The sequence below is a fragment of the Choloepus didactylus genome, chromosome 4 (assembly GCF_015220235.1).
Source record: "Choloepus didactylus isolate mChoDid1 chromosome 4, mChoDid1.pri, whole genome shotgun sequence".
NCBI classification, from domain to species: domain Eukaryota; kingdom Metazoa; phylum Chordata; class Mammalia; order Pilosa; family Megalonychidae; genus Choloepus; species Choloepus didactylus.
The window spans coordinates 13416063-13440999 of record NC_051310.1 but is presented as its reverse complement, the minus strand read 5'-3'; the positions used below and the strand labels follow the sequence as shown (position 1 = coordinate 13440999).

General features: G+C 49.2%; 1 protein-coding gene across 3 annotated transcripts; it reads right to left on the bottom strand.

Annotated features, from left to right (window-relative positions):
• Window positions 1-676: 676 nt before the first annotated feature.
• Window positions 677-18813, bottom strand: SERPINA12 (serpin family A member 12). 3 transcript variants are annotated; one of them, XM_037835248.1, is made up of 5 exons: window positions 18585-18813; window positions 12721-13387; window positions 10343-10613; window positions 3804-3951; window positions 677-1149 (listed from the first exon to the last, which is right to left on the bottom strand). In XM_037835248.1, exons 2-5 carry the CDS (start codon window positions 13352-13354, stop codon window positions 916-918), a joined length of 1287 nt encoding a protein of 428 aa, XP_037691176.1. In that variant the 5' UTR covers window positions 13355-13387; window positions 18585-18813; the 3' UTR covers window positions 677-915. The 3 variants fall into 3 exon arrangements, with proteins under 3 accessions (XP_037691176.1, XP_037691174.1, XP_037691175.1); XM_037835246.1 differs by having other exon boundaries at window positions 12721-13374; XM_037835247.1 differs by having other exon boundaries at window positions 12721-13371.
• Window positions 18814-24937: the final 6124 nt, after the last annotated feature.

Genomic DNA, 24937 nt, shown 5'->3' with positions numbered 1-24937 from the left:
TCTGAGCCTGTGTCTGGTCTCACCGACCGCAGGGCAGCTGTGACCTGAACTGCTAGGCGCACACAGTGAGTGACGGTTGGTGCCAGCGCAGGCTTCTTCCTGTCAAGCCCGTCAGGGTTCCCTCCTCTCAAACACATGCAGGAGGCGAGGGACCTGCCTGCCGGCAATGAGAATCCCCAAGCTCAGAGCCCGAGGGGCCCCTGTGAGCACTTGGTGCCCCCTAGTGGTCATGGACAGACCCTGCAGGGCCGTGTTTCCTGAGCACCGTTCACCAGTCAGCCGACCTGGCTAGCGGATTCAAACTGCCGGCCCCGACTTTGACAACAAGATGGGGGAGCCCCAGGATCCCCTCTTTATGCCTGAAACAGTGACTCTGGAGTCAGCCAAACCCGGCTTTGAATCCTAGCCGCTGCTCCAGGCTGTATTCGGCCAATGCTGCCCAAGGGGCTGGAGCAGTCCCCCACCTGATTCGCTGTCCACCAGGGTGCCTGGCTGAGCCCATGGCTCCCACCTGGACTCTTTGGGGAGGACAACTGTGACCAAAGACTCAAGGTCAAGAGCTCACCAAAGCTTTGTGCTTGCTGCCTCACAAGCCCAGAGACACTCTCTTGGTCCCAAACCCCAGGCACTTGCCTCGGCTCACAGCTTCCCCAAATTATCCACCAATAGCCAGTAGTTTGGGGTGGTGAATTTATTGGAAAAACCCTCTGTCTGCCAAGAGGAAGAGGAAAACACCGTCAAGTGGGTGAGGGGTGGGGCACATAATGATGACATTCAAATGGGCAGGGAGAGATTAAAGCCCAAGAGCCAACAATGCCACTTGTGTGGATCAAGTCCCTGGTAGAGAATGATGACGTGGGGTTAGAGAGAAGATCCCCAAGGCCTCAATCCCAGGGAGATGAAACGTTTTCAGCCTCAGGCCATAGCTGGGGTCTGCAGCAAGCTGGAATTTCCCCCATTAGTTTCAGTAGGGTCGTTAATCCTTCCCAAGAAGATCATGGAAACTGTGGTCTCCTCATAAATTATAACGAAAAAGACACTGTTTATCTTGACATTTGTCGGTGTCTCCATGGGCATGGTCTCCATCCCAGAGCTCGCAGCAGCCTCTGAGCCCCTCTCATCTATTTTCAGTCCAGCCTTATGGATCGCCTGGGGGGAAATGGGGAGGAGAGAGGAGGGCATCAGTGCTTGCTAAGACCCTCAGAGGCTGACAAGAGGCCCAGAGAGGGAGAGGCCTTAGCCAAAGGCACCCAGCACAGAAGCCACTGGGCTGGTGTCAATCACCCACCTGGGGCTCCAGGCTTTTCTGCTACCCCCTAGGAGGGTCCCACCCAGGATCTGCAAGCAGATGTAGTGTGATGGAAAGTACAACACAGGTGGGGCACCAGTTACAGGGGGAGATGGAGTGGGGTTCGCTATCTTCTCTGCGAATTACAGGGGAGAGTCGACTGCAATCAATGGCACCTGAGCTAGATGGACGGGCAGCTGTGGCATCCCCAACCCGAGGCTCCTCTCATCGGTCTGGTGGCTGGTCAAGAGGAAGCCAGATTCTGGGTTCGCTGTTGGAGACGACTTGTACCCCAGACCCTCCCCAGTAGCCTCAACATCTGGGCCCAGGCCATTGAGACCGGGACATTTATGTACCTCTGTGAAATACATTTCATTCTCTTGGGCACAATTCTAACAATTTTACTTACAGAAAACAGGGTGATATCCCATGTTGATCTTTAGAATCGTAGCTATCAGCACACCTTACTGCAGAAAAAAAGTGAGCCTCCAGAAAAGGGGTGGCTGGCATTGGGTGTTTATGAGGAGTTCGTGGGAGGAAAACTTAAAAGTGAAAATATTCTATTCACTCTCCTCCTGCACATTGGAAAATATATCATTAATCCATTTTAGCTGTGAAAGGGGGCTTGTCCAGTAAAGTCGGAGAACTGCAGCTGTGGCTTGCTTTATTTTCTCTCATTTTACAGAGGAAGGAAGGATCCTGGGGAGGGACACATGTGCCCCAGGATCTGTTCTGTCTGGGCCTTGAGTTTCTACTCTGTGTAAGAATGAGGGCTCCACATCCCCAGCCTGCAGGAAGCCTGAGAGCCTGATGGGGAGCCTGGAATTCTTCAGAGTGGTCTCCCACAGAGCTGCTGGGGCAGTTTTATTACACTTCAAATTCCATGGGGTTTTGCACAACAAGAAAGCCTGGCCAAGGAAGGAAGACGAGGGTGCGGGGGGTGGTGACGAGGACATGGATGCCAAGGCACAGGAAGAGACTGCTTTACAACAGCACATCAGAGTTTGTAAAATATTTCCACATCCATTTCCTTACCTGGTGCTCACAGGAGCCCTGAGATGGATAGTCAAATACCCCCATTTTCTGGATTAAAAATATGGGCTCAGAGAGGTGAAGTGGTCCATGGTCCCCAGCCAGGAAGGCTGAGCCAGGTGATGTCCTAGCCCAGCTGGGGGGTGCAGTTAGGTAACCCTATGCTTAGAGGGCCAGAGGGCAGCGACTTCTAGAAGGTCCTGATCCTGATCACCCCTGTCCCATATGATGCCGCACTTCAGCCCTTTAGCAGTCACAGGGATGGGATCCAGGAGGGCAACCCAGGGCTCAGCATCCTGCTCCAGGCACTGTCCTGGCAACCCCACAGGGTGTTCAACCTTCTAGCACCCTGTGGAGGCCAAGGGATCTGGATCTGAGTCCCAGATTTACCACTTAAATACCAGTACACCCCCTCCCCGAGTCTCCCACCCATCACTCAGCAGGAGGTGCTTGGGATGATTCAATGAACGATAATTACCCAATGGCTGACACTGTGCCAAATGAATAGTAATTTCTAGCCTTGGAAGAGCTCATCCCACACACATCCTTTGGAAATCCCCCCAGGCCATGTCCTCCTGACTCTGAGCTCTCCCCACAAGGCAGGTGCAGGGACCCTCCTGGGGCTTCTATGGAGCTGCCTTTGCTATAGAGAAATAGCTGTGTGTGTCTTCCCCAAGGGCAAGCACCCTTTCTCCTTGTCCCTGGGAAAGGGTCTGTCTCACACAAGGTACCTAATCCTAGCTGGTTGAACGATGAATGAACCCCCTTGCATTGGAAATACTTCTCAGAGCATCTGTCGCCTCTGGCATTTGGGTTCTCGCCCATTCACCCATTGACACACATTCAACACACTTGTCCTATGTACCTGCTAGGTGCCACTCTCAGAGCACCCCTTGCTCAAACACCTTTCATGGCTCCCCTGTATCCACTGATTCAGAATATTCTGCACAGCTCAGCACCTGGGACCCCTCACAGATTGGCTGAGCCTTTCCCTGCTCCTACTTGGCATCAGCCAGCCCCCACCACCCACCACTGATCTGGTTGCCTGCCGCCCAGCCCTTGGCCATGCTGTTCTGTTGCTGGAAGACCCTCCCAATTCCCATCTCTGCCTGTTGAAATCTCTCCTTACTTCAAGGCATGGTAGGGTACCCTTTTAACCCAAAAGTAAGTTTGCCAGATAAAATGTGGGATGTCCATTAAATTTGAATTTCAGATAAACAAGGAATTTTTTTTTTTTTTTTTTTTTTTAGTGTAAGTACATCCTATGCAGTTTGGGGGATATACTTACACTAAAAAATATTATTCCCTATTTATCTGAAATTCAAATTCAATTGGGCCTTCTGTATTTCATCTGCTAAACTGGACAACCCTGACCATAAGATCCTCTCTGTTTGCTCCAGACAGGCAGATGCTCCCCCTCCCTGTAGACCACCGTGATGGCTCCTCAGCTGAAGGGGCCAGTGTCCAGGCTAGGCAGGCTTACCTCGCCCACTTTCAGATTGCGGTCAGGGGAAATCCTGGTGAGATCTCCATAGTCCTCAAAGACTTTGGTCATCCCCATTTGGGACAGTGTCTTCTTCAGGTCGTAGGTACCGGCAATGGACAACTTGGGCAGGGACACATCTACAACCCTGGGGAGTTGAAAGCGACAAAGGTGAGTGGTAGAATCCTTCCGGTTTCCAGGGCAGGCCCCAAGGATGGAGGGTCAAGGCGACCTTTGTCCTCCCATCCCCAAGGGTCTCAGATCTTCCCTCTCTATCCACAGAATGGAGCCTGGGACCCTAGGACCTTGGTTTCAAGAAACCTTATGTTCCCCCAACTATCACACCCAGGGCCCCCTTCCACAGGAGACCTTCTCAAGTCCACACCATCCCAGGGCCCCTCAGCTTTAGCCGCCGAGGAGCTCCTTTGTAGCCTCAGCCACACACAAGCCCCGAGAGCCGATGCTGGCACCAGCAGGCCGGGCACTAGAGGCAGCAGCACCCCCAGATCTGGAGCGTGCAGAACTGAGTCCAAATTCCCTTCACCTGCCTCTCATGAGTCCTGTGAGTTGGAGCAAAATTATTTCACCTCTTTAAGCCACTGGTCCGAAAAGGATGATGATAATCATTGCTAAAGCAAATGCATGTAGGATGCACATCAGAAAGTCAGAGATCAGCGAATCAGTCAGCAAATAGAGAAAATCTGCACATCTTCTTGCACATGCTGCATGGGTGGGACCCTGCCCGGAGCCTGGGACACCCACAGGTCCTGAGTGTCCTGCTGCTTGTTCACCAGTTCCTCTCTCTCCTGCATCAACCATGAGTGGTATCTGCTTGACCAGTCTCAGAAGAAGACCACATGTGGTATTAACCCCAACCTAGAAGCAAAACTTTAACTTGTCCCTCGGCCCTGAGTCACCACCCCTCCAACTTCCAGCCCACTTTTTTCTCTATTTTACAGCAAAAGCTGTCTTTACCAGCCATCTCCCCTTCCTCCCATTGCCATTGGCCTCAGCTTTGCTCGATCCAGCAGGGAAAAACTCAGTGGTCAGCTCTTGACGGGGATCCCTTTCTCCATCTTGAAGCTTCCCATGCAGGTCCACTCCCTCGAGACCCCCCCATCCTTCACCGGCCACTCCTTATCTTGCCTCCTGCCAGTTCCTCCTCATCTCCAGGCTGGCATTGCTGTGGTCTCCAGGACCACCTGGTCCTCTTGTCTTTTCTAGTTTTACTCCCTCCCTCAGGGATTCTGTTCACTCAGATATACACCATCTCTACCCCAGAGGAACAGGGGACAGTAAATAAGGCAACTGCTTTAAGATGTTTGGCTACAAAGGGGAACAAAGAAATGTAGGGGGAAGTGTGGGTCAAGAGATTGTTTCTTGATGGGAGAAAAAAAAGCATCTTTGTATCTGATAGAAATGATTCAGTAGAGAGCAGAACGTCTACAGAAGTAGGAAAGAAAGCAAGAATGCCTCCGGGGAGGTCCCTGGGCACCAAGAGCAGACGATGCAGTGCACAAGTGGGGAGTGTTGCGGGACTTGAACCCCCATAAGACCTGTTCAAATCCCAACTCCTGGTCCTGTGCATGTGAACTTATTTGTAAATAGGATCCTTGAAGATGTTACAGTTACTATGAGGCCCAACCAGACTAGGCTGTGTCCTAATCCAATATGACTGGTGTCCTGTAAGCAGAAGGAATTTGGAAATGAGACAGAGAAAGAGATGGCCACGCAATGGAGGTGGGGATTGACTCAGGTCACAAGCCAAAGAACATCACCGATTGCCGGCCACTGCCAGAGCCTACAGACTTCAGAGGGAGGCCTGCTGACAACTCGCTTCAGACTTCTTAGCCCCTGCAACTGCGAGATGAGTGATTTCTGTTGTTTAAGCCAACTGGCCTGTGGTACTTGGTTACAGCAGCCCTGGGAAACAAAGACAGGGCGAGTGGCTTTGGTTCACACGGATCACGTGGGTCCGATGCCGGAAGGGGATACACAGAGCAGTGGATGTGTCCTCAGAGAAGCAGGAAGCATGCTGAGCAGTAGGGCGGGGTCAGAGGAAGCTGCTATGAAGGGGGGAGAGTGGTGGGCCATCATGGTCCCTTGGGGTCGAGCTATGAGTTCATGGGGAGACCCCTGAGAGGCTGTGTGCTTTCCGCCCGCTGTGTGTAGCTGCCTGGGGGCAGGGGACTAATAGTTAGAAAGCTGGAGATGTCTCTACACGGTTGGTAAATAGGCATCTCAAGCTCAACGCGTCCAAAACCAAGCTCCCCTGTCAGCTGGCTCCCAGGCCAGCCTCACTCCTGCCAGCCCCTGGCCAAGTCAGGTCCCTTCGCCCCAGCACAGGTTCACCCCTGTCCATGCCACTGATCACCTGCTGGGATCTCAGGGGGCTTTGCTTTGAGCTCAGGCAAGTAAGGAAGCATATCTGCATCTCAGCCAGCCTAGCACAGGGGTCTGCAAACTTTCTGTGAAGGATCAGATGGCAAATAATTTAGGCTTTCTGGGCCCCATGGTCTCAACAGCTGTCACAACTCAGCTCAATTCTGCTGCTGTCTGTAGCACAAAACAGCCGCAGGCGACATGTAAACAGATGGGCATGTTTGTGTTTCAATAAAACTTTATAAATAAGTTGGATCTGAAACGTGAATTTCATGTAACGTTCATGTGTCACAAGATACCATTCCTCTTTTGATTTTTTTTTCCTAACCATTTAAAACTGTGAAAACTTTTCTTAGCTGGCAGGCCATACAAAAACAGGCAGCTGGTCCAATTTGACCCACAGGCAACTTCCAGCCTAAAGAAGTGGTTTGCAAACATTTTTGGCAAGAGAATATTCTCCCAAATGTCATCTTAGACAGAGTCCCCCAAATATGTGAATGTGTGATGCAGTCCCTAATATGTTACCAGATCCTAGAAATTTTTTAACAGAAAAACTGGTATTTCAAAGCCACCAGCAGTTTGCAACTCTGCAGGATGGAGCTTTCAATTTGCCTGAGGGAAAACTGAGTTTTCTCTGGGGAAATCCCTGCAGCAGACCTCTAATTAAGCAAACACAAAGCCAAGTGTCTGCCTGTGCGTGAGGCTTTGCACAGCTTACGCTCCAGGTGAACTCCAGTGTCTTTTCCGTAAGTGCCTATAGACTTGGCTGCTGCTCTTGGGGAAGAGGTTGTTTCTCTGCAGCCTCTCCTAGGTCTTCCGATCTGGTGAAGTTGGCAGAGAGAACACACAGGAAGACCCCACCCCATCCCCCCTCACCTGAGAGGACCCAGGAAGTGCTCTGGGCTAAGTTCCCTCCTCTGCACATCCAGACACTTGGCCCCAGTCTGAGCTCAGAATGCAGAAACGGCGGCCTGCCCTGCTCTAATGAAATGGAATTTTGCTCCTGGGAACCACGGCAAGCCCACTGCCCTAGAGAGTGTCTGGAATTTCCTGTAAGGGAGGCGGTCACTTCCACGGTCAGTCATCCTGAGGCAGGAGGTGGCCGGTGGTGCGAGGAGCAGGTCTGTCTATGATCTTCCTGGGGGCGTGGGCTGGCCTCAGGCCTGCAGACGGGGGGAGCAGGGCTACTGAAGAGTCTGGGGGGCGGGGGTGTCCACCGAGGCAGACCAGGAACGGGACGAGGGGGTGGCACCCAGGAAGAGGTCCCGAGAGCAGCCAGATTCCAGAAGAAGCCTCTTCTCTGTGCTGTGGGCTGTGCTGGGCTCCGTGAGGGACTTGTTTCCATTATCCCCCAAACACCGTGATGACACCTGCAAAGCCACATGTGCCTATCATCTTATCAGCAACTGAATTACCTTATAAAACTAGTTTTTATTCCTATTACATTCTTGACATATATATAGTAGAACAGTCCAATCTTAAATGAACTGTAACTCGGAAATATGCTGACCCTCGATGTAGCCAGAAGGCAAACACTTAAAACAGAAAAAAGTCTCTCTGAAACATAGTCTGTAACTTTTGATGTTTGCTAACTATAGAAGCAAATGCCTGTAACTACTGAAAGGCCCAAGACTGCCACCCAGATGCCTGGATGTTTCAATCATAATGCCTTATTAAATAGATAGATAGACTTTATTTGTAAATGTGAGTTTCCTGAAAAATATAACACTTCTTAAAAACTTGTAACTGGCTCCGCCGGCCAACTCAGCAAACACTTGTCTTAGTGTCTGTTGACGTTTGAAACAAATACTTACAACAAATATTTGTACAAATACTTGTAACCCAGACACCTGAATGTTTGGATAGTGACATCTTATGTTGAAATTCATGGCTGACTCTCCCAAGACTTCCTGTCTCAATTTATAACTGGACAACAAGACCCTCTGATCTTAGTTTACAGCCCCGAAGCCAGGTATCCCTGCACGTAACCCCCTAATAATTATTAAACTGACATGTGTCAGCCCAGAATTAACCACAGTGCTCTTTACCCTAAGCCTGCCTGTCTTTGTTTGAATACTCTAAAACCATCTACGTTTCTGCAGTTTGGGGAAACAGGTCTTTGGTGTGAACCACCTGCTCTCTTTGGACTGCACACCACAATTAAGGCTCTTTCTCTCTTTGAAATCCCAGTGGCTCAGAATTGGTTATTGAGCACATTGGGCGGCAAATCTAAGTCCGTGCAGTTATCAGTGTTGCCTGCGCTGGAAGGCACAAGGGGTCCATCCCACACTCGGGACCAAAGGGAAGCCAGGGAGATGGCACGAGGTCCCCAGGAGCACCTGTGAGCTCCGCACAGGGGCTGCAGAGCTGAGCTCGGTAAGGGGGTCACCAGGAACTTGGAGCCCTGGGAGAGCACCAGAAATAACCCAGGGAGAGGGTGGGGGACACACTGAGGATACTGAGCTCCAGCAAGACACCTGGTAGGGATTCAAGCCACTAGAATACGAAAACAAAAGGAAATGTGATTTTATGGAGCCAAAGACTCCTGAAGCTGGGACTTCCAGACGCAGTGGGGGTGGCAGGCCCGGAGTCCCTCCCACGTTCCACCTTCCCACCACGGCCACACTTCTCCACCCACTAGAGAGACCCCAAGGCACCTCTGTGAACTGGAAAACTCCATAAAGTGCAGGCTGAAACCCACCTGTGCCTCTGGGGGCTCCATGTGAAGCCCATACCCCCTAACCCCAAGGGATGAGCCGCCGTCTTGGATTTCCCCTGAGAGGGGGTCAGGTGTGCAGGAAGCCTGGCTTCCCAAAAGCCTGCAAGTGCCCGGACCCTGCCTCCTCGCCCAGTGGGAAGGAGAAGGAGGCAGGAGCTGGCACGTGCCCTGCGGGGGGTAATCCTGGGCCGAGGCACCTTGAATCCTTGGGGAGGCCTGTGGGGTCGGCAAGGCTGTGACCAGCTCATCAATGAGAAAACCCATCTTGGCTAGGGATGGAACCCAGAACCCTCTGCTTCCAGGGGCCAGACTCCATCATCAGTTGCAGGAAGGGTGGGGGGTGCTGGGCAGAGCAAGCTCCTCCAGTCCTTTCCACAGCCGGAAGGCACAGCCCCCACACACACCAGGTTACTTTACCTGTCACGTTCAGAGCCAGAAGACCCCTTCTGGGAGCTTCCAGCTAACTCTACAAATAGGATTTGTTCTGTGATTCCTCCAGGAAGACCCAGCATCAGTTCAGTTACTGGGCGGGGAGCCCAGCTCAGCCTAGTCTCTGCCCTCCCCAAACCCTCCCTGGCACCTGGCAGCACACCCAGCATTGGACAGGTTCTTGGTGAAGGTATTTAGGATGGAGATGGAGGGAGGGGGCAGGTGGAATAGATAATGGGAAGAGCCTGTGTGGGGAGGTCCTGTGGACCCCCTCTCTGCCCAAGTGGACCCTGCCCTTTCTGCCATGAGCCCCCATGCTCCACCTGCGGTAGACCCCCAGCTCGGCCCAGCAGCTTTCAATCTGACGCCCATGCTGACACCAAGTCCCCAGGACTTAACTTTCACAGCAGCCTTCAGTGCCCCCACCCCCCGCCCCAAATCCACCCATAGGCAGATATCCAAGAGGTATTCTATAGTCATTATGTTAAATCTGTCCTAATTTTATGTTTTAGAAGAAAAATATTTACTTGCTCTGTACTTCAATTATTAGTAGTAGAAATTCTTTGGGACCCACCTCCCTGATTTTGTTGTGATATTGCAGTTGAAAACACCATTCTATTCACAACTCTCTTTGGAACCCCAAGTGTCTGTCCTCGCAGTTTCCTTTTGCCTTGGAGCCCATTGCTACTCTCCCTTCCGTACAGACTGCTATTTGGCCTTGAAGACTTAGAGCAAAGGCCACCTCCTCCAGGAAGCCCTCCCAGACCACCACCCTCCAGTCAAGGTTTTTGCCCAATTCACTGGGCTCCACCAGTTTTTATACATCTCCCTGTTTTCCTATGATTTGTTTGCCTGTCCACTTCCCCACAATATGTAAGTTCATTCTAGAGCCTAGGGTAGGACTCAGTCACAGGGTAACAGTTTGACAAATCTGTGATGGAAGAAGTAAGGAGATTGGGAAGGAAGGGCAGAAGAAGGAAGATGCCGGATGTACGAGGCATCACTTTACCTCCACTTGGCTAGTCTCCTCCATCTGACCACCGTGTCCATCTGCATGGCCTGCTCCACCTGCTTCAGCTTGCCCTTGTCGGGGAGGATGAAGAGGGCTGTCAGGTTCCCGTGGTAGGGCATTTCCAGGACAGTGCAGGAGAGCTGGTCGTCGTGGCCCATTTTGTACATGCCCCCGTGGAACATCATGGGCACCTTCACGGACTTGTTTTGGCTTAGCATGAAATCGCCCTCTTTGGTTAATTTTGGATCAAACTCCCGTAGCCACCTGGCTTAGGATGGAAACAAGACAGAGTGACCATGAGTGGCATGAGGGAAAAGAGGGACTGGGTCCCGCTGTGCACACGCATCAGGGAAAGGGATTGGCAACTCTGGGAGTTGGAGGCAGGTCCCAGGAGACCCTGCCTGCACGCCAGGCCCTGAAGACTTGTGGGAGACATGCTGCGGCAGGCTCGGGACTGATAATCAGTTCTCAAAGAAGCCAGGACTTGGGCTGCAAGCTGAGCGGGGAGCCGCAGGCTGCCCTAAACTCGGGTGTTCCCCCGGGGCTGAGAAGCACATGGCTCCTGGGCGGGGTGTGCAGCTGAGAGCAGTAAACGTCCAAATCTAGTGTTTGGGCTTCTTTACTTCAAGGTGAAGATGCCTTGACCCCATCTTTCCCTGAGGATGCTCTTTGCTGCAAGAAATGGGTAGAAGAGACCTGACTTTCATCAAGTTGTCACCGTCCTTCTGGGCATGTAGGCGCTCCGGGGGATCCCAGATTCCCCTTTACCCCCTCTGATTTGGGCAGACTGAGGGGTCAGGCTGCCATTATCACTCCTGTGTCACTCTAGAGCTGTCTGCCTCCCTGTGGATTTGGGGACACCTGAACTTGCAGGCTCAGGACTCTACACTGACTTCTCAGCGTGATCTTGCTTGGCCTGAGGCATGTTGGCCCAGGATTCCCACCTGTGTAGGCCAACTTTTGTGTGTGGTTGTGTGAGTGTGTGGTAGCCAAGATTGTGTTGTGTGTATGTGGTATGCATGTGAGTGTGTGGTTGTCCAAGTGTGTGTTATGTGTGTGTGGTTTGTGTGTGAGTGTGGTGTGTGTGGTGTTCAAGTGTGTGTGGTGTGTGTGGTACATGTACGAGTGTGTGGTATATGAGTGTGTGGTGTCCAAGATTGTGTTGTGTGTGTATGGTATGCATGTGAGTGTGTGGTTGTGTGTGCGGTGTCAAAGTGTGCATTATGTGTGTGTGGTATGTGTATATGGGTGGTGTGTGTTTGTACTATTCAAGTATGTGTTGTGTGTGTGTGGTACGTGTATGAGTGGTGTGTGTGTCATGTGCAAGTGTATGTTGTGTGTGTGGTCTGTGTATATGTGTGGTGTGTGGATACTGTTCAAGTGTGTGTTGTGTGTGTGTGGTATGTTTATGAGTGTGTTGTGTGTGGTGTTCAAGTGTGTGTGGTGTGTGGTGTCTAAGTGTGTGTTGTGTGTGTGTGGTATGTGTATGTGTGTGGTGTGTGTGTGTAGTGTTCAAGTGTGTGTGGTGTGTGTGTGTGTGTTCGGTGTCCAAGTGTGCATTGTGTGTGTGTGGTATGTGTATGAGTGTGTTGTGTGTGTGGTGTGTGTGTTCTGTGTCCAAGTGTGCATTGTGTGTGTGTGGTATGTGTATATGTGTGATGTGTGTGTGTGGTATGTGTACAAGTGTGTGTTGTGTGTGTGTTGTGTGTGAGGTATTCAAGTGTGTGTGGTGTGTGTGATATGTGTGAGGGTGTGTGGCACGTTCAAGTGTGTGTGTGGCGTGTGTGTGTGTGATGCTGTGGAGGGCGAAGCTTGGATTTGGGACACACTTACATCTTATTTTCCATCTCTCAAACTCAGGTTTGGGGAATCTACCAAGTCTGCTGAGAAGACCAAGTCTCCCGACTAAATCATCGTCACCACATCATCACCATCTCCATCACCATCCCAGGGAGCTACTTGGCATGGTGGAAAGCGCACAGCCCTAGAGCCAAGAGAAGTGGGCTCTGGTCCTGACTCGGCTGTATAACTCTGAGTAAGCCACCTCATCTCTCTCTGAGTCTCACCTTTCTCATCTAAGAAGGATAAGAATATCACCCCAACCTCTGCAACCCATGGTGTGTTAGGATAATCGGTAACAATGAAAATGCACACATGGAGAATAATTTAGACTTCACAAAGATCATTTCGTGTTGAGTCTTAATACCCGCCCTGTGAGCTATGTATCATGATACTCAATTTACAGATAGGAAAAGTGGGGCTGAGAGATTGATTGCATATGAGCTCAAGGTCACAGAGCAGGCAAGTGGCCAAGGCAGGTTTTTGATCCAAGTCTGTTGGTCATCCTCCCCATGACCACATGCCCCAAGCCTTACCTCGTAGGAAAATATAATTTAAAAGAAGCATCACAGTGCCGGGACTTATATTCCTGACCAGGTTGTTAACTTTCCCCTGGGTTTTCCGACTGACGTAGTCATTGATCTGCTTCTCAGCATTTGCCAAGTTCTGGAAATTGGTGGGGACAGCATCTGCATTGTACAGGCTCTTGAGATCTGTTAGAAACTTCTGCCGTGGCCGCAGCCTCTGGTCGATGAACATGGCATTTCCAAGAGTCAGCTGTTGGTCCCGGAAACTCTGTTTCAGCTTGCGGATGAGGTAATGGAAGCCTGCGTGCACATCCTTCTCCAACAGCTTCTTGATGTTGAGAGCCTGTCTGATCTCATCAAGGGTGGAGTCCTGGGCCCCCAGACACAGCATGGAGAAGATCGTGGAGACACTCAAGGGGGAGAAGATGATGTTCTTGCCGGGGCTGCTGGAGGCCAACTTCTTGAACAGCTTGAGGCCAAATTCTGTGTTCAGTTTTGCAAGTTCCTGGGCCACCTGCCTTCCTTTCCATGCTTGGGCTTGTCTCACAGCCACGTGATGCTTTGGAGAGAGGCTGGGCTGCAGAAGACCTTTCACGGTTGGGAGGCTGAGCAGAAGCAGGCCCAGGCCCAGCGTGGGGTTCATTTTCTTTGGGGATTATCCTGCTGAGAAGTAGACCTGATGTTAGCAGAAAAAAGAGGCTCGTTGCCCCAATCTTATCGACAAGGAGGACCAGATGGAAGAAGTGATACAATGACCTGCCTGTGCTGTGCGTGGACGTTCATAAGTGCTTTGATGTGCATTATGCATTTCATGCTTAAAATCACTCCAGGAACTACAAATGATTCTCTCCATTTCACAAATGAGAGGCTTGACTGTAGAAGACAGCACTTGTTTTTCTACCCCCCTTAAAGGATCCTGACTAATTTGCAGAAATTAAGGCATTTTTCTAAGATCACATGGATTCTGGAGAACCCAGGTCTCCAGTAAACCTCCTTCCCTATTCCTTTTCAAGGGAAGAGAAATGAGCAATGTCATGGAGAAGAGAAACCAAATCTGCCATGGACTTTGGCTCCTTTCACCCACCTCCCAGCTCTGACATCTCCCAACAGGACTGAGATTTGGGGGGAACAAGAATTTCATCTTCTGATTTTCCTTAATCTCTAGCCACAATACTGCACAAAGCTGCTAAGTATGCCAAATGCTCTTGATTTCTCTGGTTAGTCAGTGGTTTTATACCAAATAATATGCAAAATGAAGGCAGATTTCATTTTTGGTCCTCTGGTATTCACTTGCTGTGTTTTCTATTTGTCTATCATTCACATCTTTACGTGTTTGTAATCTATGGGAAACAGTGAATTCCCCAAGAGCAAAGGCTGTTCTTTGTTGTCTCAGATCAGGTTCCCTAGAAGCAGAGCCTGAGATGGGGCTGCAGGTGCGTGTTATGTGTTAAGGGGGTGCTCTGAGGAGGAAGCTGCAGGGAAGTGAAGGAGGCAGGACAGGAAAGGGGAGGGAGCCTGGCAGGGATGCCATCTCAGCTAAAATCTAGCCTTGGTGTGACCCACAGGGGCAGGCTCTGGGCATAAACCACTTGGCACAGTTGACCCTTTGAGGCAAGGGGCTGGCCCTTTGGACCAAATCAGTCAGTCATTGGCTGCGGTCTTCTCCGAGGGGGCAGGGCGTGGGGATAATATCCTGGGCCAGTTAGCTCCTGTCAGTCAAGGGCAACTTCCTGGAGGGGGCAGCAGCTGTAAGCTATTAGCAGCCAACCTCCCCAGCGGCCCGAGTGGGTGGCTGGGGTGAGGCGGGGCACTGACAGCATTCGCTGCAGCTGAATCACCAGTGCCAAGCACAGAACAGAGTCCTGCCGGCTCACAGAGTGATGAACGAACCCCAGCACAGGGCCTGCACCTAGTAGCACCCCAAGTCCCCTCGGTCTTTGCACCTCAAATCCCTCTTTGCCAGATATGTGGCAACAGCCTTCACTACAACAGTCGTAGGTCTTGACTTCACGAGGTTTGTGTGTGGTCCAGTGTTTGAGCATGAAATATTAGATGCTACCTGTTTTCCTCTAACCTTCCTGACAGAACTCCATTTTTGCCCCATGGGCCTCAGAGACAGGGATCCCATCCCCAGCTTCAAGGGAGGTCCTGCTGGGGGAAGGGTCATCTCAAGTCCCAAGGTCATGATTGGTCCAGGAACCAGATCCAATCAGCGCAGCCTGAGTGCCTGCCCTGAGCAGCACGTGGCCTCTGTGGCCCAATGAGGGTCCTCAGCTGTGATGACGGGTGCTGCCCTCTTCCTCTCGAAGGCAGGAAGATACGGAAGCCAGGGTGACCACAGCCATTCTGCCCCCTGAGGAACGTGACTCTAGGACAAAGCCAGAACACATAAAGGGGTGCAGACCAGAAATCTGCGGGGAAACTGGAGCCAGAGCCACTGATTGGACTGACTCTGCAGATCACCCTCCCTCTAGATGCCCAGTGATGTTAGAGTGGGTTACAGTGTCAGCTACTTGCAGCCCAAAGCATCCTAGCAGCACTGCCAGGTAGACAGGAGGCTGGGCCCTGGTCTCATGTCTCCAGGCTGTGTGACACTGCAGAAAGCACCTTCCCACTCTGCGTCCAAGCGATCTCTGAGGACCATCCTCTCCCAATGACTCATACTTTAAGTAAACATTTAAAAAATTGGTGATGAACCCTAGAGACTCTCTGGAAATAGATTGTAGAAGAGAAGATAAGCAAATCCCTGGAGGTGTTTCAGAAAAACGAAAGAAAATAGGAAATGGAATGGATTCACTCTCACACATTAGTGGGATGGACTGTTTACGAAGACAGCTTGGAATAGAAATAGAAGCTTCTTTTATTTGGAGTAGATCACTGCATATGTGTGAGCCATTTCCCACTGTTTAGTGAGAAGTTGAGACACGTCGCCTGAGCTCAGAGAACATTCTCAGCAGAGGATTCACTCGGCAACTGAGCTGAGATGCAAGGCCAGTGAGCAGCCTGCCTGGGAGCTCTGGGTCTGAGTCGGGGACAGGGAGGGTGCAGCACCCAGAGCAGGGAAGGGAATCTGTTGCAGGTCCCATCCCAGCAACATTTTCTGGCACACATGGGCTCACTTGCCCGATTTTGCAGTGATGCTCCGTCAATGTCCCTAAAAGCTTTTTTTCTACCTTGCCAAATTTCAGGGAAGAGAACTGATTATGGTATTGGAAGTCTGGATATTAGTCTTCTCCCACCTGTTTGGTAGGTGGCACTGAGCAACTCCCAACCTTTCGGAGTCACTGTGCCTTCGTCATTGAACAGGGGTTGAAAATTCGGGCTCCTCCCTACTAGACGCTGTGGATCAGGGGTTGCCCACCCACCCCCCCCTTGGGACACGGTCCACACCCTGGCCCAGTCGGAGCTTCCTCCCACCCCTGCAGGCCTGCATCACAGGGACCCCAAGGTACCCACCTCCCCAGACACCCCTGAGGGCTGACACCCCTCCCAACAGCCCACAACAATCCATTTCTTAGCCTTTCCATCTGTCTGTCCTCACAGGCCCTAAAAGAACCCAAACCTGTCAGATGGGTACCAGTCTCAGGTGCCTGAGCAGGCTAATTTTCTTTTATTCCATTAATTAAAATAGCTGAGGGACTGACTGTTTTGTTTCCCAATATATTAATAGGTTGTTCTGAGTTGAGCAATTCTTTATTGGTTTTCGGTTTGACTGTGTGTGTGTGTGTGTGTGTGTGTGTGTGTGTGTGTGTGTGTGTTTGGTTGTCACTAGAATAAGTTTAAGTGAAATACAGAAGAAAAAGAAGATGGATCCTGAACCCCATGGAGAACACATGAGGCAAGCAAAGCTATAGTCAATATTTCAATTCTCTTCTGAATATCCTGACTCCACATTCTCTGTTAATGGGATAAAATAGCATCACGCTCTTTTGAAAAGATCCCAAAGCATCTCACTTGCGCAGAAGTCATTCATCCTGAACCCAGATCCAAACGATGGGAGAAACCCTCTGGACAACCTAAAGAGGAACCTGAAAGTCTAAATGGGGGCAGGGCTCCTCCAGGGGGCTCTCGGGCCATCAGTGCACCCCACTTTCCCTTCCCACACTGTACTGACAGGCTTAGCAATTGGAATCAGCAAATCTGAAGGGACTAAGGGGTGGGCACAGAGAGGAGTGACAGCAGAGTTAACAAAATTAGTATTTGTCATTTTACCAAGTACTTTCACATTTATCACCAGAAGTTTGGGGAATGATACACCAACAAACAGAACACACACAGAGTAAAAAAGAATTATTAAGTGCATAGTGGTTTGGAGCCACTTACTTTAAAAGGAGCTCCCCTACCCTGCCCCCAGATAACCTCTCTCCTTATACACATGATTCTATCTTCCTTCCTTGTGATGATCCTGACTGACAAGGGAAAACTCATGTGCTGTCTACTCTCAAGCCAATGACACCAAAAAGTTTAGGAGGCTCTGGAGAAGTTCCCATCCCCAGTGGCTTGAGCCCTAGTGGGGTGAGCTTCAGCCAACCAGAGTGTTCCCTGATAAACGAGGGTCCACTTCCTGGACACACGAAGCATCTCCCCACCCTGAAGAAACCCAGACCCTCTGAGACACCAGCTTTCTTCACATTCTTTCAGGAGTTCCCCAGGAAGCACAAAGATCTTGGACAAACTCATTGCCAATTCCTTGGGTTGAGAGATCCTTCCTAAAGATGTACTTGGGCATCACAAACAAAGAGCATCCCCAAAGCCCTAGGCTGGGAAAAGTGTCCCAGACATGCTATGTGGCACTTCTATTTTAAAGGATTGCTATTGTTTTATGTTAGAAGTTAAGTTATTATTTTTAAATCAAGTTTAGAACTTAGTGGTGCTAAGGCATGCCCTCCTTCCCCTGTTGGAAATGCAAGAAGCCCCCCAAAAGAAACCTGATAATCATTGTAATACACTTTATCTTTCTTCCTGGGGAACAAAGGGTGGAGCACAAGTTCACCATCTCATCTCCTAATTTGCCCTTCATTCTTTTAAAAAATAGTTTTAAGCCTTCGCTGTGTGCCAGGGCTCTAGAACACTGCATGAATAAGGAGCGGCCCCTATTGATGCTGAAGACTGACCTTCAGCCTCCTTTGGAATATAAGCATGGAGCTTTCACTCCTGAAAAGCAATACCATATTGATTCAGTACCTGCAACCAGCCTCTGCACACTTCTCCAAACCCTCTAGAACTTTCTAACTCTTTGCCTGACTTGTCCTTTCTCTCCTTCAGTGTCTTCATTCTAGAATGTGGGAATATTTCCTTTGAAAATATTTTTAGCAACCATCAACTTCAGGACCACTTGTGCTATAAAGAGGAAACCAAGGCCTGAAGAACATGTCAAAGTTGCAACATGAATTTGTGACAGATCAGACTGGAAATATAATCCATTGAGGCAATTCTTCCAAATATGCATTAAAAGAGCTGTTTGGTCTCACTTCCTCCTTCAAACAATGAGTTAGCAGACACAGCCTCTGTCATCAGGAAAAGCCACGGATACACAAAGAGCTCCCATACGAAGCTGACTGCAGTTGGAGCCATAGGGCAGGGTGGACTTGAGCTTGGGAATGGTCTAAGACCACCTCCATTCCCACACCCACCAAGGTTTTCCCTCTAGAAAGGCATTGGGAGGTAGACTTCCATGAAAATGAACCAGGGCCTCCAGAGAAGATGCCTGGTGTAGTCTTCAAGGGGATTTAACAGATTTTGGAACTTTTCCAGAATTTTCTTTTGTTATGCCCACCTGGGACAGAACTCTATCCTCCCCCAATATGAAGCAACCTTGGAGTAGAAGAGACAAGAGATCCCTGACCTTTTCAAAGGGGAGATTGCATACTCACAGCACATTCAGAAGAAATCCACGGAGCCAGCCAAATGGACCTGCTTTTCTTGCTTTATTATTTATACTTCCATAGCCACTTGGAAAATGCAGAATGAAGGCCTATAAAAGCAGCTTGCCCAAGTGGGCAGGTGACAGAAGCCTCGGGAGCAACGGCCACACCACCTCCCTGGGGCTTCTCCACGCCACCCAAGGCGGTCGCACGAGGTTCTCGGGAACACACCTGCTGGGCTGTGGCTTTCCTAATGAAATCCATTCATGTCTTTTGCAACCACTATGTTTCCCAATAGCTGTCTGGGTCTGGAGTCTGAAATATTCTACAGGTCAATCAGCCTGTGTCCTGACCTGGAATATTCAACCCAAACATCATTGTGGTCATCATTGGCAAAAGGCATATAACTGAGTTACATAAGGTTATTCCCCTTTAATTCCCTTTTCTTTCTTTGGCTATTTTTTAAGTGCTCCGCATTGTCAGTTCTATGACCTTAGCCCGCATGGAGTCCTTATGGAAAGAAGACCGAGCAGAAATGAATAGACAGTTACACGGCTTCAGTTAGGGGTAACAGGAATCAAGATCACTTCCAAGTTTATGAGGATTCTAGGGATCGTGATTGTTTTCCTGTTGCATCTTATTGTGATGAGACCGGTGAGTTTGTTTTGTTGTTGTTCCCTTGCTTTTCTGTATTCCCCAAATTGTCCTTAAGGACCAGGCACTCCTTCCAAATTATTTTTTTAATGATTTAAAATAAAATTCCATTCTCATCTTCAATTTTATCACTTTAAGAAAGAAGGGTTGACAGTGTCCAAGAATCTTTCGAACTCACTGACCTTGGACAAAGGAGCAATAAGCCCATGTATCAATTTACAATTCTGCTTTCTCTGGGGAACTCCAAGGAGCAGAAAAATAATTCAGATATCCTTTCTCCATTTAGTGATGTTTCATAATAGTTGTTTTGGGCCATAGTCCCACCAGGCCTCAGAAGGATTAGGTATGGTGGTTTTCCTTCCTTCAGAATTCTAGATTTAGGGAAGGCATTTCATCTCATCTCCAAAAGCATAGAGAGCAGGTGACCCAGGGAAGCCTTCTAGAAAAGAGGTGACCCTGGCTTGTTCCCACTTCTGGTTCAGCCATGTATTGATTCACTCACGGTCCAGGGCAGCAAGGCCGCGGGGACATGAACTCTAGGAGCACTGAGCCGGCCACTCTCCCACACCCAGGGAGGCAGGCCTGTCTGTCGGGAGGTGATTAAGTCAGAAACTCCGCACGAGCTGACCAGATATGAAGCCCCACGGTACAGCTCTGCTCACGCCTCCAAGAGAGGAAGCAACGAGGCGAGGGTGGGCTGGCAGCGTCGTGGTGGCGTCTCGCCCAGGCAGAGGACTCAGAGGTGGAGGGTGAGAGCTGTCCAGGCAGACACTGACCCAGAATCTACATTTGCAGCCCTGCTTGGGGAGGAAAGAGCCCTGCCTGCTAATGACAGGGTGAGGCCCTCTGATGCTGGGCCACACCTGCCTGCCCTGCACCAGCCTCGCTTGAGGAAAAACTCCCATGGCCCACGGCGGGCAAGCAGGGAGAGGCCTAGGAGGGACAGCAGTGGGGCAGGGTGGAGGGAGGGGGTAAAGTGAGGACGCCTGAGCTCAGTGAGTGGGCCATGGACTGGGGACTAGGCCCCAGATGGTCTATAGGCCAGGACAGGTGCTAATCTCGGGGAGGAGCTATCCCCTTCTCCTCCCACCCCTGCCCAGGAGGAAGTGCTCATGAGGTATTGCGTCAACCAAGGTAGCCACGCAGGGGGTGGGAATGGGTGGGAAAAACCAGCTCCCTCCTAGCACCCATCCCGGGGCCAGGCACTAGACTTGAGGCTGCCCCTGGCCACCTGTAAATGGGAAGGCTCAGGGCCCATGAGGTTGGGCCTAGTGTCTAGGATGGGGGAGTGAAGGTGATGGTGCAGCCTGGAGACACTGCACCGACTTGATGGACTGGAGATCCTGGCTCGAGGCTGGGGAGTGGTCTGAACATTTTTACAGCAGTGCCTTGTAAAAGGGGAGCAAGGAGTCTCCAATCTCACCTTCGATCCTTGTGTCTCTCAGATGCTGGGCCTGTGAGGGATCCAGGAACATGTTAATGACCATGTCACACTCTGACTCCAAGAGCCCTGGTCTGGTGGGACACAGGAGAGGACAGAGATACACGCCAAGCTTGGTAATGGCTGACGCAGCTCTGGAAGGAGACTCCTAATCTCACCTGGTTGAGTTTGAGAAAATGTCACAGATGGGGCACTCTTGAGATGGGTTCTGAAAGATGAGTAGGAGTTCTCCAGGTGAAACCTGAAGGAAATAATAGTATAAGCAAAGATCCTGCAGCATGGAAAAAGGTGCTGAACAATCTAATGCCTCTAGAAAATGTAAGTGTGATTTGGGGCTTCTGGTTCCTTATCTGGAAAATGGGAATAACCTACCTTTAAAGCAGTCAGCCCTGGGAGCACATAAGAATCATCTGGGACCTTTAAAATACCCCTTTCCTGGACATTCTTCCAGAGATTATGATTGGTTGGTCTGGGATAAAGCCTGGGTGAGGGTGTTTTTAAGAACCACTCCACCGGGTTATAATGAGCATCCATGGGTAAAAACCTCCACTCTGCAGCAGATAATTCTCGCCTGATGATTGTGGAAGATACTGTCTGGGAAATCATTTGAAACTTTGAGATTCTTTATGCCATCAGATAGCAAGCACTGCTTTAAAGCTACAGTAATTATGACAGTGTGATATTGGCCCAGAGATAAATAGATTTGAATAGACTCTTCACAAAAGAGGAAATCCAAATGGCCAATAAGTTCTGAGATGGTGTCCAATGTCACAATCATTAAGACTATGCCAGATAAAACTACAACAAGATGCTACTACACACCCATCAGACTAGATAAATTACAAGGTCTGAGAACACCGGGATATGGAGCAACTGACTCTCGTACACACCCGGTGGGTGTGGAAACTGGCACAGACACTCCGGAAAACTGCTTGGCAGGAGCCATGAAAGCTAAGCCTGTGCCCGTACCCTTGGAGCCATTTGTTGTACTCCAGGGTATGGACCCAACAGACGTCAGTGCTTGTGGGTTACAAAAGACATATACTGAAATGTTTGCAGCAGCTTTACGTGATAGCTTCAAAGTGGAGACAACACAAATGCTAACAGTAGAATGAAAAAAAGAGAGAGATCGATTCCTGGCCACCATCGCAGATCATAATTTCCATTTTCGTGGTGTCCCCCTGATTCTCTGTTTCTCACAGGATGTCCAGCAATGCCCATGATGGGCAGGCATGGGAGCCAATGGCCAAGAGCCTAAGACTCTACAGAGCCCAAATCACACTGGAGCAAATTAAACTGTACCTCAGTGCAGTAAGGCAAAATTTGAGTTAATGAAATCATAACTCTATACATAAAATTTAAGCTCTAGTTGGAATAGCATAAATAGTGAAATCATTTTTTTTAAAGAAAGTTAACATTTCTAAATCAATATTCAACAAGATTCTAGGTACAAAAGGTTTTAATAACAAATGGTGAAAGTCTTTCCATTCAGAAATCTAACAAAATATGAAAAAGAAAGAGAGAAATATAAACATAGGTCATAAAAAATTTAGGAAACAGCCTAAAACATATGTATACAGGAATATGTTTCAAAATCTTGGGACAAAGGTGACATTCTACAATTCTATGTCATTAGGAAACAAGCAGATCATTTCAAAAATAAAATAAAATTTGAAAAAAATAAAAATTAAGAAGTATTGGAGGGAATTATTATAATGTAAGGGTGGGAAAAAACTTTCGAAACATGATGTAAAGGCCAGAAACCATAAAAATAAGACAATCCTATTTTTGTTATATAATATATTAAAACTCTACAGCGTTCGGTGACGAAGATGGCAGACTGGTGAGCTGTATGTTTTAGTTACTCCTCCAGGAAAGTAGGTAGAAAGCCAGGAACTGCGTGGACTGGACACCACAGAGCAATCTGACTTTGGGCATACTTCATACAACACTCATGAAAACGTGGAACTGCTGAGATCAGCGAAATCTGTAATTTTTGCGGCCAGGGGACCTGCGCCCCTCCCTGCCAGGCTCAGTCCCATGGGAGGAGGGGCTGTCAGCTCCGGGAAGGAGAAGGGAGAACTGCAGTGGCAGCCCTTATCGGAAACTCATCCTGCTGATCCAAACTCCAACCATAGATAGACAGAGACCAGACACCAGAGAATCTGAGAGCAGCCAGCCCAGCAGAGAGGAGACAGGCATAGAAAAAAAACAACACGAAAAACTCCAAAATAAAAGCGGAGGATTTTTGGAGTTCTGGTGAACATAGAAAGGGGAAGGGCAGAGCTCAGGCCCAAGCTCAGGCCCTGAGGCGCATATGCAAATCCCGAAGAAAAGCTGATCTCTCTGCCCTGTGGACCTTTCCTTAATGGCCCTGGTTGCTTTGTCTCTTAGCATTTCAATAACCCATTAGATCTCTGAGGAGGGCCCCCTTTTTTTTTTTTTTTTTTTTAATCCTTTTTTCTTTTTCTAAAACAATTACTCTAAGAAGCCCAATACAGAAAGCTTCAAAGACGCAATTTGGGCAGGTCAAGTCAAGAGCAGAACTAGGAGAGCTCTGAGACAAAACGCAATAATCCAGTGGCTGAGAAAATTCACTAAACACCACAACTTCCCAAGAAAAGGGGGGTGTCCGCTCACAGCCATCATCCTGGTGGACAGGAAACACTCCTGCCCATCGCCAGCCCCATAGCCAAGAACTGCCCCAGACAACCCAGTGTGACGGAAGTGCTTCAAATAACAGGCACACACCACAAAACTGGGCGTGGACATTAGCCTTCCCTGCAACCTCAGCTGATTGTCCCAGAGTTGGGAAGGTAGAGCAGTGTGAATTAACAAAGCCCCATTCAGCCATCATTTCAGCAGACTGGGAGCCTCCCTACACAGCCCATCAGCCCAGAACTGCCCTGGGGGGACGGCACTCACCTGTGACATAGCACAGTCAGCCCTCAACAGAGGACCCGGGGTGCACGGCCTGGAAGAGGGGTCCACTTGCAAGTCTCAGGAGCCATATGCCAATACCAAGGACTTGTGGGTCAGTGGCAGAGACAAACTGTGGCAGGACTGAACTGAAGGATTAGACTATTGCAGCAGCTTCAAAACTCTAGGATCACCAGGGAGATTTGATTGTTAGAGCCACACCCCCCCTGACTGCCCAGAAACACGCCCCATAAACAGGGCAGGCAACACCAACTACACACGCAAGCTTGGTACACCAATTGGACCTCACAAGACTCACTCCCCCACTCACCAAAAAGGCTAAGCAGGGGAGAACTGGCTTGTGGAGAACAGGTGGCTCGTGGACGCCACCTGCTGGTTAGTTAGAGAAAGTGTACTCCACGAAGCTGTAGATCTGATAAATTAGAGATAAGGACTTCAATTGGTCTACAAATCCTAAAAGAACCCTATCAAGTTCAGCAAATGCCACGAGGCCAAAAACAACAGAAAATTATAAAGCATATGAAAAAACCAGACGATATGGATAACCCAAGCCCAAGCACCCAAATCAAAAGACCAGAAGAGACACAGCACCTAGAGCAGCTACTCAAAGAACTAAAGATGAACAATGAGACCATAGTACGGGAGACAAAGGAAATCAAGAAGACCCTAGAAGAGCATAAAGAAGACATTGCAAGACTAAATAAAAAAATGGATGATCTTATGGAAATTAAAGAAACTGTTGACCAAATTAAAAAGATTCTGGACACTCATAGTACAAGACTAGAGGAAGTTGAACAACGAATCAGTGACCTTGAAGATGACAGAAGGGAAAATGAAAGCATAAAAGAAACAATGGGGAAAAAATTTGAAAAAATCGAAATGGACCTCAGGGATATGATAGATAATATGAAACGTCCAAATATAAGACTCATTGGTGTCCCAGAAGGGGAAGAAAAGGGTAAAGGTCTAGGAAGAGTATTCAAAGAAATTGTTGGGGAAAACTTCCCAAATCTTCTAAACAACATAAATACACAAATCATAAATGCTCAGCGAACCCCAAATAGAATAAATCCAAATAAACCCACTCCAAGACATATACTGATCACACTGTCAAACACAGAAGAGAAGGAGCAAGTTCTGAAAGCAGCAAGAGAAAAGCAATTCACCACATACAAAGGAAACAGCATAAGACTAAGTAGTGACTACTCAGCAGCCACCATGGAGGCGAGAAGGCAGTGGCACGATATATTTAAAATTCTGAGTGAGAAAAATTTCCAGCCAAGAATACTTTATCCAGCAAAGCTCTCCTTCAAATTTGAGGGAGAGC